Source organism: Anser brachyrhynchus (genome assembly GCF_964034855.1).
Source record: "Anser brachyrhynchus genome assembly, chromosome: 4".
NCBI classification, from domain to species: domain Eukaryota; kingdom Metazoa; phylum Chordata; class Aves; order Anseriformes; family Anatidae; genus Anser; species Anser brachyrhynchus.
In genome coordinates, this window is record NC_137698.1 from 37,752,507 (window position 1) to 37,768,988 (window position 16,482).

A 16,482-nucleotide genomic window follows, 5' to 3' on the forward strand; every position below is an offset into this window, starting at 1 on the left:
GGATACCTCAGCTTGTGCCATTTCATTATTTGACAGCAGTTCTGTTTGACTGGGGGACAAGGGGTGCTGGTGGTTTCTTTATGTGAGCTGCAGAAGTCCTAAATTATATGCTGGCTTCAGTGGGAGAAACTCTGGATGAAGCTTCAGGAAAAGACTTGTTGGTTCATAGAGTCCTGATCAGAAAAAGCTCTCTAAACAGACATGTTTGCTTTTGAATATCTGTTTCCTCATCAGTTGCCCCTAGTTGAAGTGCTGATACTGAAATAAGGAAGAGAAGTACTGTAGCCACAGGACTGGATTACTTTTCCATTATGTCAATGTAAGCGGTGTCTCTATTTCTGCCCTGTTTGTGTTTCAGTGGACAGGAAGTCAACAGAAGTGTGAATGCAGTTAATTATACATTATGTAAGGTGGGCAGTTTCTGGACAAGAAAAATTTCCTTCAAAATATGAGTACCGCAACACTGCAGGCCAAGTGGATGTCCCGAGTAGTCCTGAGTGCTTCATCCACCTGCTGTAGAGCAAATGCAGACTTCACAAATGGTGCACTGGGGTTGGCTTGCTTGCACTGCTTTATCCAAGCATCAGGGCTAACACTTGGTATCAAATCCATGCACTAGAGTTAGTAATGTTTGCTTCCTCCTTTTTCTTTTCCCCTGAGGCTGGTATTTGTGACAGTTAATTCATTTTTGACTGACTACTTGTGTTTTCTACAGTAACTGTAATTGTGAGTACAAAGTTTTTTTGCTTACCCATGAAATGCTCCTGTGTAGGAAGTTTCAGGACAAATATAATTCTACCAATATTTCCACTACTCATTGGAGGCATTCATTACGTTTGAGGGTTTGTCAATATACCGTTTTATTTTCAGAAATACTTGTGGCAGCTAAGTTTTGCCTACATACTGAAACCTGGAATTAAGTATCTGAGCTCGATAGGATTATCTATTTGCATATGATTTAAAATAATAATCAACATGACAATATGAAAGAGAACATGATAGTGATTTATTACATAAATAAACCTGTGTTCCTTTATTGCAACAGACATTTTTGCCAATGCACATTTTGAAAATGGTTAAGACAGTTTTTATTGTAACGTGAACTGGTTGTATGTAAACATTACATGCATTGAAACAGCGTGTGAAATATATTGCCAACTGTTCGATCTGCAGAATAAAACTTCCTATGTTTGCAGAAATTAGTATTTTTGTGGCAGTTTCGTATGCTTTTCAGAATTGAACTTAGTTGTTCTGAGTACCCCAAAGACCTAAATATAGCAGACTATAGTTTTGAAGTGATAGTTTGGAATAAATTTCCAGACTTCAAAACTGGCACCTGTTAGATCAGAATACAGTGAATTACGTACACTCACACTGCATTTCACTATGTGTTTCTGGTTCTATGCATATTAAGTATGATTCAGTATGCCTTTTGTGCTCAGCAGTCTGATTTCCACAGCTGAGAGGTAAATATAAATAGCACAATTTCAATTGCAAACTGTTGATTTCCTCCCAAAGCAGATGTTTTTTATTTAGCTAGTGGCAGAATATTTCAAGGCAAGATCACTGTTCCTGTTTATGTTTAAAAATAAAGAGGAAAAAAAAACACCTTAGCATATCTGAATTTTGATTGTCAAGTGTTGGCTTGTTTGTGTGACAGTCTTTCATTAGCTAAGGCATCTTGGAAATCCAAGCTGCTTCTATTAAAAATTCAGAGCTTTTAAAGACTGAATGGTACAAGCAGGTGTTTTGCATGCCTGTAAATATCTGGATGACTGATGGTTAATTTCAGTCTTGATGGTGGTTGACTACATGCCTCTTTTGCTTTCCTTTCTCTTTTTTCTTTTTTTTTTTCTTCCCCACTGGTAGTTCCAAAATACAATGAAGTAAAACCAAACTTCTGAATTACTGGGCTGAGTGACAGAAGGGAGTAGATAATTGTGCTGTCACATGTCTTACTGGAGCATAAGAGAAGTTATCAGCTCTTCTGATTACCAGTCCTCTTGAATGTTACTGCCCCCTTGTCCACCCCAGGTGCGGTAGCAGATCACATGAGAGCTTACAGGTGAAATTTGTGTTTGAATTCATTTTCACAAACAGTCAAACTCAGCTTGATCAGGTTTGGTCACTCAAGGCAAATATATATTGTGTGCAAATAAGGATCAGATGAACATCTGCATCTCCCTCTGATTTTGAATATTCTTGTCACATGAACTGAATATCTTATTTCCCAGACTGAGCTGGGGCCAGAGGCAAGAGTTAAAATCCTTATTAGCACTTCTTAAAGTACCTGTGAAGCCAGAAGGACGATACCCCACTTTCTGCTCTTCTTCTCCCTCAGTCTTCATGGATTCTTTAGTTCAACTGGTCTGTGAAATCTTGTTCTGAATTCTTATCAGCAGCTGCAGGCAGATATTTACATTTCCTTAGATCCACTACCAGACAAATAACTTGTTTCACCTCTACTGGGATTTGTGCCAACACAATTTTAAGAGACTTCCAGACTTGAGGGTTTGCATCTTTTGTCCCCCATAACAATAAAGGCATAGTTAATTGTAAGTGGCAGATGCTCAGTTTATGAAGTGCAAATGGGTTTAGAATAACATATGTGGGTAAGTGCCCAAGGTTAGATACTCAAGTTAGGAAAAAGGAATTCAAGTTCACTTTGTATATAGAAAAGTTCTATATGTTGTCTGGGTTTTTGAACTAGTTATGAAAGCATGCAAGTTTTCTGTCTATTAACATTATTATATTTAGTAATATTATCTATGGCTCATTTAGGTCAAAATGATTTTGATGTCCTACCAAATCCTTCAATCCTTATTAACACAGGTGCTTGATAGGGTTTTATGTTTCTGAATCAGTTGGTAACATATTCCGAGAAGCATTGATTTTTTTTCTTTCTCAGTTCATTCTTCATTGTGTTTATCACACACCATGTCACACTGAATTTGCAGCTCTGTGAAGCTGTCCGTGCCACAGAATTTTAAATGCCTAAGAGGTGTTTTTTCTTTCTGTGCTAATTCTAATCAAACGACTGACCCTTGCTACTTACCTGCATTTTCTTGGGAGCTTTGGCATTTTTTTTAAATGCCTTTTCTCTTTTGTCGTTAGAAAATGTGATCATTAAACAATTAGACTTCAGGCAGAACAGCAAAAGACACGTAGATAGTAATGAGGTCGGAATCTCCTATGCACAACCTGTTGGGCCTTCACAGAGGAGTTATGTCATGCTAAATTATCTGCGTGTATTGATGAGCAGTATTCTGCCAAGGATGGATAAAATGTGGAGCAGAAAGTGCAGGTCTAATAGAAGAACTGATGAACACATCGATTCTGGTGAAATCACGTTGTCTCTCTCTGCTGCTCTTGCTAAATTCTTGTTTAAGTTAGCAATTCTGATAGCTACCTGCTAAGCTGCAGAATCTGTCCTGAAAAAGGGTTTCCCATTTCAGTTTGATTCATCCACCTGGTTTAGCAATATGTTAATTGCTTTTGGAACCACTCTGTGGACAGACTTTGTACTGCACCAAGTACAAAAGTATAGGGCATTGATTTGAGTTGGATGGGCTGCATGGCTCTGTGATGGAAGAAGTACGTGTGGTGGCATTAATGTTGTGTGATAACAATTTTGTTGTGATCCCTAGTCTGAATAAGAGTTCCTAACAACGGTGTTGATGTTTTCTGAGTGCAGAGTTTCAGAGTGGAGAACCAGATCTTTACCTTGAAGCTGCGTCTAAGCCAGACTGTGAAGCTTGGGCTGTGGCATTGGGAGAGGCCAACTCAGAAGGTTTGAGGAATAAAATTCAGCAGCTCCGGAGACTGATCATGGAAATCAAAGAGGAGAGAGCATCAGATGAAGCCCGTCAGTTTCTCCCTTCATCACAAGTAGACAGTTTAGGAGAGCCACAGTTTACGAGTAAGTGCATATATTCATTTTTTTTAGAGTGGTAAAATAAAAATGCCACAGAATATAGCAATACGGACTGTGTACGTAATGCTCTTTTACTTGTTACTTGACAAAATGCAGTTGTAGAAGGAGAAAACTGATCAAAATTATCTGCAAATATCATTACTGATTATACTTAGATTTATGCAGATTATCTTCAGAGGAACAAATATGTGATCACTATGTCTCTGGCCTTTTTCTCCAATGTGTTTCCTTCGTGAGACCTAAATATCCTGTTCTTGTTTTTTTGTACTACATGAATATATGGATTACTATGTAAGATAATATCTGATAATTTCCATTTATTTGCAAAGAAGGATTTAGTCATACTCAATTTAGTGTCACGAAAGTGTACTTTGTAATATAAAAGCACTGGGGGTATGAAAGCATGTAGTGATACATTGAGTCATGTTGGGTGCACGGGGGCCTGAATTATGCTGTATTGCTGTGCCCTGTATTTCAGTTGCCCAGTTACTTAATCAAGCCTGTGTCCAGCACACTCATAAAAATGTTCCAGGCCAACATGCTGACTCTGCTCGTGGTGAGGTTGAACTCTGAGAAATTTGTGGTCAGAGAAATTTTTATAACTCTATTAAAAAAAAAAAAGGATCTTATTTATTATTTCTTACTGACCAAGACCTTTCCAAGCTCTGCAGCTGTAATTTTTTTTTCTGGCCAGACTTGAATGATTAGCTACAATAATGAGAACAATCTGAAAGCCAGACCTATTCTGCAACATGAAATTTTCATGGAACGTGAACAGCTATTTTCTTCTTATATTTGTAACAAAAATCTTACTTTATAGATTTTATACCAACTTGGTTCGCACAAGTCGGACCAATTTCTTCAGTACTTCAGTAATTTAAACTACTTAATAATGATGCTTATTGGAGATGATACATAAATGTTACCATGAGACAGTTTCTTTTCTACAAGTTTAATCGATACCGTAGTTGGGATTCAATTACTTCCTGCAGAGGGTGAACAACTCACTATTATTTAACCATTCATCTTGTGTTTCTCTTCTTGTGGTTCTGTGGTTCACTTCTTTGTCCTATGTAGGTAGAATATATAGCCCTTAGCACTAAATATGCACTAGAACTTAACTCCAAACTGGAGGGAACTATAATGTTCTTGTTTTCAGTATATGAAAAAACAAATTCAAGTACTGTTTTCCAATAAAGAGCAGGGTTATTTTATTGACCTACATGTAAATTGTAAGACAACACCTTTGTGATATATTTTGCTAGATTAACCTCATTTATATACTTTCACAGGACATACTTTTCGTTTTTCTTTTTCATGTGATAGCGTACCCATTAAAAAAAAAAAAGTTCTAGTATCTGTCAGGAAAACATTACATTTGTAGATAATTGTGATCTAAAATCTTACACATATCAATACATGATTTTTTTCTTATTTTCTTTTCCCATCAATGAAAAGTTTCCGTTACTAAGACAGAAGTCATCTTTAGAAGTTGTATTTTTTTCTGGACAAGTACTTCATGCAAAGACCTCTTTCACTACAGGTTTTTCATTATGAAATGTTACTCTGTTGGCAGTGGCAGGTAATGAATGAGGCATGAATAAGGCATGTGAAACTTTTAAGCTGTACTAAAAAAATATATCAAAATCAAATTATTTCTAATAATTTTTTTCTTAATGTTAAAAGGTATTCAGAGGATTGCAAATGAGCCAAAGTTGGAGTTCAGTCTTGGTAAGATACCATTTTGTTTCTCTTTGCAGTGTGTGTGCGTATGTGTAGTGTTATGTAATGCAGCATATTGCCTCTTTCAAAAGAAAGAATGTAAGAACTCTGGTTCATTTAGGCAAGATAGGCACGAGACCTGCCTGTGTGTATGTGTCTTTGAAATGCTGTCTTGGTATTCCTGTTCGGTTAAAAGGTATGCAGATCTGCTGACTTCTCAAATGCTCTACTTCTCTACTGTGCTGAAAATCTGCCCAGTAGTTCTGTCGATGTTGTTTATGAAATGTTACTGATTTGAAGTGTGTTTAAGATGCACTTTTAAAAAAGACCTTTCATTTAGATGGCAGTGCCGTCCCCTTAGAACAAACCTTTATTTAAAAGCCTTGATCTTTTTTAGAGACAGAAATTGATATGAATGTTTGCCTAATTTTCCCTTTTTATACTTTGGGTTAGACAAATAACTTAATTTCAGGAGGTATTCCGTCAGCTCCAGCCATCCTCTCTATACAGGGGTATACAGCATGATAAAGATGGCTGAGTAAATCAAGAAAGCTAGTAAAATAATGATGTAGTTGTAGTATGACATAAAGGTCCACAGTATTTGCTTCCTGAAGAGTGTACCGTTTAGAAAAGTGAATTATTAACTTTCATTGCTCTTTCAGAGCAAAAACTTGAAATTTCAAATTTGCTAAGTATCAAGATCGTTTGCTGTTGAAGAATTAAATACAATAATACCTTATCAGAAATCAGACTAATAGCTAGGCTTCTTGCTTATTGTCTCTTCCTGTATACAGTAAAATCACAGTTGGTAATAACAGATCTCCTGAAATATCTCGTGCTATATGCTGCATATTTTCTGAAATACATAAATATACTTGGCAAATTTCTTATTTTTGCATTCCTATGACCTGTTAATATGCATCTTGTTTTATAGTTGTACACTGAAACTTTTAGAGCTGTTCAGTATCTGTTATATTTCCTCTGATAGAAACAATTTAAAAATGTCTATTGGAAAGATTCTGCAAGAATGTGAAAAATCTTCTACATAAAAATCTTTGGGGGGGGAGGGAGGGGACAGTTTCTACTACTACCACCACACTATCACTTCCGTTAAAAGTGTTCTGTCCAACTGTAACGGGGCAAGAGGGATCTGTCGTAGCAGTGGATGTTCTAGTTGTGGAAATCATGACTTCAGTCTTTCTTTTTTTCCCCTCTTTTTTTCCTTCCTGTTTATTTACCATACCAGATTGGTCTTCCCCCCTGCATCACTCTGTGTGTGTGTAAGACAGCAAAAGAACAAGAGTGCAGTAAGAAGGGTTTTATATAAAAGTCCATTGAAGTCCACTGTTTGGAGAACTTAACCAACAAACATGTCTCCTTCTGCAACCCTCCCAGTACAGCAAACACAATGGCATCAGTGGCGTGATTGCAGGCACTCACCTTGTTCATCCTGTCACTTTTGCCTCTTGTGGCCTTGTCCTTTGAACTGGGTTATGCTTGGCTTTTGTATGGCAGTAACAACACTGATTTAAAAGCAGATACCCTAAAGCTGTGCCCTTTTGGGCAGATGCAGTTCTATTTCATGCAGTAATTTCTAGATTCTTGTAACTATACCAGGGTAGTTTTACCTGTATGTTTTTTTTTTTTTAAGAACTAGATGGTTACAGTTGTACAAAAATGTAGTAGAACAGTTTTTTTTCTTCTGTAGGGACTACTTCTGAAATTTTTAAAAGTTGGCACAAAAAAAAAGGCCTAGTTCTGTCAGGAAATTACCATGCTATAATAATGATTAAAAGCTATTCTAACTTTTCTGTTAGAAAGGTAACTTTCCTGTTTCTTTCCATACGTGTTTTTGTAGATGATGTGACTGGAGTATTTAGGCATGACTAGTAAAATTGCAATGCTCCAGCCATAACAAACTCCCAGAATGACCCTGGTGTGGGATTGGAGAAGGGAGGAAGGTGCTACAGACAGTGACTGGCAATTAGATAAGCTGTACTTCAGGAAAAGTTTTTATCTGTGACAAATGTGCCCTGGCAGGAAGAAGTGTAAAAAAAAAAAAAAAAAAAAAAAGTGGTGTGTAACTATTTTCAGAGGTTTTCACACTCATGCTGGATGAAGCTACATTCACCCATGGTGTCTTTTGCATTTTATTTTTTTATAGTAGGAATTTGTTTTCTGGTTTGTTCTGCAGCATTGTTGATCAAGTCATGGAGTTGTATTATACACTGAGGTCTGCTTCTGCTGCTCACGTAACAAGTAGAAATATAAACCTCGTGTTTTTGACTGGTATTCCTGGTCAATGCTTTTAAGTCAGGGATATTTGGCAGCAAGTCTGATCCTTAGTTCTTATTTTAAAATAATACTAAACATTAATTTACATCACGGAAATCCACCTGAAGTGACTGAGTGGTCCACAGAAGACTTCAACTTATCATAAGCTGTTATCCTTGTTACTGTAAGATCAATATAGCCATGGCAATATCTCCTACCTGCAGCCACCCCACTCACCACCACTGTGCTGTAGAAATGGACATGAATGCAGCAGCTGCTTTTGGCTTATGGATGTGAAAGGAAGAATTTGGCTGGGAAAGATGCGCTGCCTTGCAGTACCAGCTGAGACATAAAGCTGCCTCTTTGCTGCTGGCAGGCCAAGAGCACTGTTTGGCTGCTCTATCTTTTGGAGGCTTGAACTCTATAAAATTAGACTGTTAAGGTAATTTTGTTCAATACCCGTATTACAGCAGTGCGGGTAGCTATAGTTTTAGGAATCAGTAAATACATGAGAAACTTAGCACTCACTAACAAAGGACTTCCAAGGCCTTGTTGTCCAGTGAACCAAAGCACGGTAAGCAGGGGTGATACATAGAGATTTGCTGCAAGCAAGCCAACTACTACAAGGTGTACCTAAAGCAACCACATCTTAGGGCTCTGTAGAGACTTGTAAAAATAATTTAATTGGTCTTAAGCATTTATGTTTTGGAAAACAAAGCTAACAGCTAATGATATATAAAACTGGTCTCCATTCCTGAAAGAATGGTTTATATATGTAATTCTAGTCACAGACATATAAACAGTATTGTATTAGCTAAGTAGAAATTAGACTCAATGTCCAAAAATATGTATGCAAATAAGCATTTGCTTATGTCAGCTCATATAGACATACCTTTAACTTTAAAAGTATTTTTCAGTTATTGCCACATAATTTACATTTTTTCTGTCACTGGTGAATAGTTGATCAATAAAGAACTTTCAGAAATGGAGCTTACCAGTAATTAAAATAGGATATGGTTTTTCATTAATGCATGCATACTGTCTAATGCACCAGATTTATTTAGTGACAGTATATCTAAATGTTCTTTAATGTCTGAGGTTCTGATAGCTAGATTTTGAAATAACGTCATTATGTCCAAATTCTTCTAGGGCCTGTGTTCTGGTATAGTAGCTCACTTTCTGCATTTATTATCCATAACACCCTGCCAAGTATTTTCTTGATAAAATGTCAAAAACAAAATAAAAAAACAACAACAACAACAACGAAAACCACCTTGAAAACCAACAACCAAAGAAAAAATTTTTTTTTTTTCTGAGGTGTTTACTAGGATAAAATTCTTCTGAACTAGAGCATTCCACCACAGTACACGCAACGTTTTTTGCAGTGAACTTGATTTTGATTTTTTTTTTTTGGAGTCCCATCTTCATGTAGATTTTAAAAAAAAAAATTCTAAGATTTTTTTTTTGCTACTATTTCAGTTGTTTTAATATTCCTGAGGACTCTTTTGGAATACAGCTGCTTTTTGAACCTTATAACTGTTGGGATGCTTGCTTTTTCAAACTTATCTTGTTTGTCTTTTCAAGTCATTTCTTTCTCTTCTGTCTGCTGTTTTATGAAGCACCAGGAAGGTACTGCATCTTGTTTTGTGCACGGTGCTGAGTAGAGGGGTGGAACAGGGCAATGGGAGGAAAAACAGATACTAAGCCTAAGTAACAAGCCAATCTAACAAACACTGAAGCTGATGAAGATCTTCCCTGTGATGCTGAAGTGCACAGAGTTAGCTCTTTTTACTGTGTTTTTTTGTTTTTTTGTTTTTTGTTTTTTTACTGTTCTGGTCTTAACTCTTTTTGGTTGCTAGTTACTGTTCTGATTTAGAAAATATCCAAGTCTGAGTCCTGGATCTAACTACATATGGTGTAGGTTCCTGACTTCACGCTGATTTCAGTGTAGCTACTTTGTAGTATGAGCTTACTTACTTACACTGATATAAAGGTTATGGGATATAAATTTTATTATGCATACAGGCGAGCACTTGTGAAGTTTCTAAGAGCTTGTATCTCTAAAGGTATTTGCATTTACTTCATGATGAACTGACAAAGCAGCACAGGAAAACTCAAGAAAAAGGAGGGAGTAAGGCAGAAGGCTCAGTTGGTAGTAAAAGTGCTCAGAGCTGAGCTCAGTAATGAATGTGACATTAATATGGAGAAATACATTGGAGGAAATAAAATCTAAATGGAAAGGTCATTACCACTTTAATGTCCAGTAGAATTTCTCTGGATGCATTTCAGTGTTCTTGAATTTCTCTAATTGATTAGAGGTGTGGAGACGGCTGAGGATATTACTGTTGTGGGTGTAGTATAATTGTCTAGATAGCTGCCTAGAAAGTAATATCTCTGCACATGTTGCAGTCATAGTCAGGTACTCATTTTAATGAGAGCACCTGTCGAGCATTTCCAAAAGCTTTCCCTCTCTTGGGAGGTATGTTAGGGCAGTGAAATTTGATGGACTGTCCTGTTGTTGTGTAACCTCTATGTACTTTTCAAAGTATAGAATAATGTAAGTCTTGGTTATGTCCTTTTTCAAAAACTCATTAAATAGCACACAATTCATAGAAAACATAACCAAGGAGCTGAAAGGATAAAAACGTAAATTTTCTAGGGCATTTATATTTCCATTTTACCAAGTGGTGTGTTGATACATGAGCTGTCTACCTGTAAACACAGATAACTATTTTTTTAATTCTTCACTGTCTTTTTGCTTTTCCCAGGGTAGTATTGTGATGGCATCTCTTGGAAAAGGTCTTGAAGCAGATTAAACTCTGCATACTGAACCTAAATGGTACGTCAATGCTGCTCAAAGACCATGACCAAACGTTTTTTTCCAATTCAGAAACATAATCTGGAGTTTTTTTGGCAGCAGCTGTTCCTAGAAGAGTAATGAGCAAAAATACTAGTTTTATCAACACCATAAGCTTGGAATCAGACATCCTGATTCTAGCAGAATTTCCCATCTAACTCAGCTTTTGGTTTTTCAGTTAAGTGACTAATAGTTTCTTATTAGTCAAATGAAAAAGAAAATCATCACATTCTGAGAAAATACGAAAAGAGAAGTGATCTTTTTCTCTATGAATCGAAGTGTCACTGTATGCTCTAGGTTTTTTATTCCTTTTTGTTTTAAAGGCCATGTGAATCAAATTAGTTTAATAGTCACATGAAGAGCAGATTTATACTTTTGCTGTCTTAAAACCTGATGTTTTTGGTTAAAAGTTTGAATTTAATACAAATTTATTCTGAATCTAATACAAATTTGTTCTGGTCTTATACAATTTCTTTCTACCCAATGACCTACTCAGGTGTGTTTTCCTGTTTTTTCCTGGTTACTGTAAAACTCAGCATTGGGATTCTGCTTCATCCCAATAACAAAGTAGATGAAGAATGAGTTAATTTGCACAGAACAACTAAGTAGCAAAGATGTCATATGATTGGAAGGAATCCTCTCTTTTCTTCTGGGAATTGCTTGTTTGGGCTTCAGGCTGTTTTGGGGCTTTTGCACTGCATCATAAGATGCTGAAAATGCATTTTATTCTTAGCAAGTCCTAATTGCTACGATGAACTTAGACACAAAAGACCCCTTCCAAAGAGGTACCAATTTCAGGCCTAGTATAATGGGCATGTTTTGAGTGGTTTTGACAATCGGAGTTGCCATGTTTTAAAAGTAACTCCTTGGAAGTTTTTTCCCACCTTACACAGGTGAACTTGAGATAAGAGACTTGTGTGCTGTTGAGGCAAGAAGTGCAACCAGAAGAGTTCCAAGAAGTGAATGCCCTTCACCTTTCATGTCATGCTGTCCTCTCCTTTTCAGCAGTGTTTCGTGATAGAGCAGGATGATGTGCATCGATCAAATGAATAAGCAGCGTCGCCTAGAGCTAAGTGATGTTCAGTCACTTACGGAGGAGGGTAAAGCCCTTAGTGTTTTCTTTCATTCTGTGGAACTCAAAACAAACTTTCTATATGATATGCGGGCATTATGTGAGCACTGATGAAAAGTGATTTGAGGATGGATTTGCTGAGATACCACATCCTCTTTATCCACCTGTCCTCCCACAGTACTTTGTCAGCTTTTGACAAAGCTTTTGGGGTTGTCATAGCCCTTGCCCAACTGAAAGAACTGTTTTTTTATAGACAGCTTTCTCAAGCTCTGCTCCTTTGTCATTTTAAGCCTCTTTAAAAGTACAGCAACACTCTTGAATTTTACATGCCTCCTACCCTGTCCAAGAAAAAGGGATATCTTTATCAATGGTGTTGCCAACACTGGCTGGATCTTACCAGTATGACTTGGTAATTTTAGACAGTTTTGATGTAATGAGGTAATCATAATGTCACTGTTGAAATATTAAAAGAAAAAAAAGTATTGATGTTTTCCCTTTAAAACACTGCCACCTTTTAGTCTTGTCTGACTCAACTGTTATGAACATACTCAGTCTCATTCAAGTCCCATTCCACTTGGCAGTGCCAACCTGCATTCTCCATTTCTCTGTCATATTAGTTGATTCATTATGTTCTGCCACCCTTCCCTCCCACCCCCACGTAACGTACTGTACCAGCGTACAGTGTTCACTACATTAAACCATCTTTCAAGAATATGTTCTCTATACTGGAAAGTTAAAATAAAAAAAATCAGAAAATGAAGGGGAAAAAACACCAACCAAACAAATAATAATAAAAAACAAAATAACACCATGAAACTGCAAACCATACTCCTTTCAAAAACTCATATCCTTATTCATTTTTTCGAGATAATGCTGTGTTTGAGTTCTGGAGAATGAGGCTGGTTTTTCAAATCTGTATCTTTAGGCACTGCTGTCATTTTGGAAATCTAGACTTTTAGCTCTTTGGGGTGGGGATTGTCTTAATTTGCATTGCACCCAGAGAACAGAGTGCTGTCACAGTCTTTAAAGATTAATCTCAATTATATTGCTGATTATGCAGGGACTCTGAAATTTTCAGTAGTGAAACTTGGGAAGCTGCTCAGCTACGGGTCTGCTTGTTCCTCACATGTTGAGAAAATCTGAAAAGTTCTCCCTTTTAATATTAGTATTTATATATAGAAATAAATATATAAAATATATATTGTATAGGGAGAATATATAATATATATATTTCTGTGTAGAATATAATTAGAGAAAGATATCTGTTCCATACATGGAAATGTTTCATGGCTGACAACCCATTATGTTTAGTACAGAATTAGTCATTTTTGCTAACTCTGTCTACTTAGTTTGTGTTAATAAGTAATTATTTATAGAAGTGGTCATGGATATGCTTCCAACTTGCTGATATCCACTGCTACTTAATGATACTTGCGAAGCACTTACGACTTCTTTAAATTCAGTTTCTGCAGGTTAGAGAGATTAAAATTCTGTATTACTTCTTGCTATGCGGCACTTATTCACCATGGTGGGTTTAACTGCAGGGATGTGTACTTGCTCTGCAGTGGGTCAGAGCACGTGATGAGCCACTAATGTCAGGTGGATCATACTGATTCAGCACATTTGGTGTGATGGAGCAGAGCAACTGCTAACATCCTAATAGGAGTCATAAATAGTGTGAGGATGTTTTGGGGTATTAATATAAGTAAACCCAGGTGCAAACTGTATTCAGGCAGTTTTGTTCGGTTCTATGATGTTTAAATATCTCCTGTTTCTGGAAGCTTTTGCTTTTCATACTTTTTTTTTTTCCTTGAGCTACCAGGCAAAACGAGATGACAGTCATGTAAATACGAACGTGTACCAATCAGGGATGTGACTAAGAGAAACATTTTCTTTTAAATCTAATAGAATAAAGATTATACCACAGTGACTCTCACATGTTGTGATATAAATGTATCTAGAGATAAATTTTGAATAGTTACGGCTAATCTGCTTAGAGAGGAGTTTGTAGATACCTGAATTTGAAAAGCTATTTAACACTTGAAAGGTTTTTATGGATTTTAACTGTTCTGAGAGACAGGGTTTTATCAACTGAGTGCTCAAGTGATGCAACAGATAATAGGATTAAATTCTGTCAGAAATGTACAAATTCTGAAATTGTGCCAGAGATAGAAAATTGTTGAACTTATATGGCCATGGAATGAGGAGGATAAGAGTACGGAGGACCTTTCTTTTTCAGATCTTTAATGAAACTGAAAGGTTTCTCAGTAAAATGTTTCTTCTTGGTATTGAAAATGGTATGTTTGTCTACCTCACACATTCTTGTAGATGTGAAAAATGTTAATTCCTGTATTTCAGGTTTTTTTGTATCCAGAGTTTCTAAGGGGTAAGGCTGAATTGCTGCTCTAAAGTTTTCGGTGAGGCTGAGTACTAGCTCAGTGCCACAGTGAGGCTGGGTGCTGGAAACAGAGGAACTACAACAGCTCAGTCTTAGCATGGGTTAATCTACCCCGCTTCTTACCCTTATGTGGGTACTCATGTTGTTCTCCTGACCTACTTCTAGCTTCTCAGCTAAAATACTCGAAGAATCAGAAACCTTTATGGTAACTTGTGAAGCTTATTGAAAGTTACTTAGGAAAAGAGTAAGTTATTTAAGAATTTATTGATATAGGTAGACATTTGATGTGATTCAGTCAAAATTGGGCTTATTAATTTGTAACTTATGTTTTTTTTTTTTAAAAAAAAATAAGCTCAGTAGGTACCTTAATTTGTCCCTTAGTATTTTTACAGGCTTAATGCTTGATTTCTAAAGTATTAGGCATTCTAGTGAATGTGACATAAACTTTTAAATTATTCCAATGTAACTGAAAACTTGTGTTTCCAGGGTATTTTTAAACTACTTCATTACAATGTACGATTAAAGATCATTAAGCTAAAGAGAAGTTATTTTTGGCATATGCTGTTCTTTTTTTCCTTAATATTTTTCTCATCCTGCTTTTCCCCCAAAATACATCACCTACTGTGCGTACTTTTCTCCTGTTTGTCTTGCCAATTTATGCACTCTTCGCAGTTCAGTTTTTGAACCCCGTTCTCTCGTGACTATCTTCAGACTTTCTAGCATGATTTCCACATGGGCCACTGAGATCTCATGCACTGAGCCTTGGTTTGGGAGGGGTGTGGGTGTGCATGCACAGGGTCTGTTACACCTTTAGGGTGCTGGACTGATGGAGTAGAGTGAGTGGAAGAAGTGTGTGTGGTCGGGTGGCTGAGCTGGGCAGGGGACGATGACAGCTTACCTAGCAGTTCTCTGCTGTGGAAATAACATTCCTGGGCAGCAGGAGCTAGCTGAGGCTGGCAGTCAGCCCACTCTCCCGTGGTGTGACCAGCATCTCTGCAAGGTACAGCTCTTATTATGACCTGATGGTGATGTGCCCTCTCTGACACATAACAAGGGGTAGGTCCATAACTGGTTGATTTGTGGTTGCAGGAAACAGATCTGAATGCAGAGGGCTATTTAGATCCTTAATGAGAACAATTTCTTTTGCAGACATTTATACACAGAGAGCAATGAGCCAACTCAGGATGAGGTGTTCTTTGTTCTTACAGAAAGCTCTGTAAGACTTGCTTACCCACAACAGAGTTTTGGATGGCAGTTCTGGCACTTCTGTCGTCTTCCAACATTTCCCAACCTCTTTTTAACTGTTCAGGACATAATTTTTTTATTTTTCTTTTTAAACTACGCTGCTGTTGTCAGAGAAGCTTAGAAGGCATAGAGTGCTTGCAGAATATTTTCAGTGATGAATGTTAGTCTACTCTGCAGTTTGCATTACTAAGAATAATCTACATTTTTTATAAATCCTTTAAAACTACACTTAATGATACCAAGGGCTTTTTTTTTTTTCATCAAACTACAAAATCGGGTAGCTGTAAAATTTTGAACTGTAGTTCTACTTAATAAAAATGGCTCTTAAGCAATCTTCGCTATGTATACAATTTTTTTTTTCTTTGTGCTTCAGTAGCTGAAATGTTAGCCTTCTCTGCTGATGTCCAATGCCCCTTATGGTTCTGGGAGTTCTGCTGGGTAGGTACAAGAAAGAGATTGTGTTTTTGAATAATTGGACAGAATTATTGGAATAATTTAGGAAGCAAGAAGTAACATTCATGATTAAGGGAGCTGGAGCATCGTATCCCATGAGCTGGGACTCTTCAACCTGGAGAAGAGAGGTTTAGGGGATCTTATCAAGGTGTATAAATAACTGGAAGGAGACAGTGGAGATGAGGGAGCCTGATTCTTCTCCTCAGTGAAGAAGAGACAATGGATGCAAGTTAAAACACACAAAAAAATCAATCATAATAAAAAACAAAACAAAAACACCACTTTTTTGTTTGTTTACTGTGAGGTTGACCCAGCACAACATAGGATGCATACAGAGGCTGTTGAGTCTCCATCCTTGAAGATGGTCAAAACCTGACTGACTGTGGTCCTGGGCATCCTGCTGTAGGTCACCCTGCGTAGACACGGATGTTGGACTGGAGCTCAAGAGGTCCTTTCTAACCAAAATATTTCTGGGATCTCTGATAGATGTTTGTCATATAACTCGGCAATAGGATTTTGGGTGCCCT

General features: G+C 37.0%; 1 protein-coding gene across 24 annotated transcripts in view; it reads left to right on the plus strand.

Moving 5' to 3' along the window:
• INPP4B (inositol polyphosphate-4-phosphatase type II B) overlaps window positions 1–16,482 on the plus strand; it is a 304,962-nt gene that overhangs the window by 113,515 nt on the left and 174,965 nt on the right. For all 24 annotated transcript variants that reach the window (XM_080590944.1, XM_080590935.1, XM_080590949.1 and 21 more), the window contains 2 exons: window positions 3,695–3,919; window positions 5,621–5,665. In XM_080590944.1, the coding sequence (XP_080447070.1) occupies window positions 3,695–3,919; window positions 5,621–5,665 (270 nt within the window). The remainder of the gene's footprint in view (window positions 1–3,694; window positions 3,920–5,620; window positions 5,666–16,482) is intronic.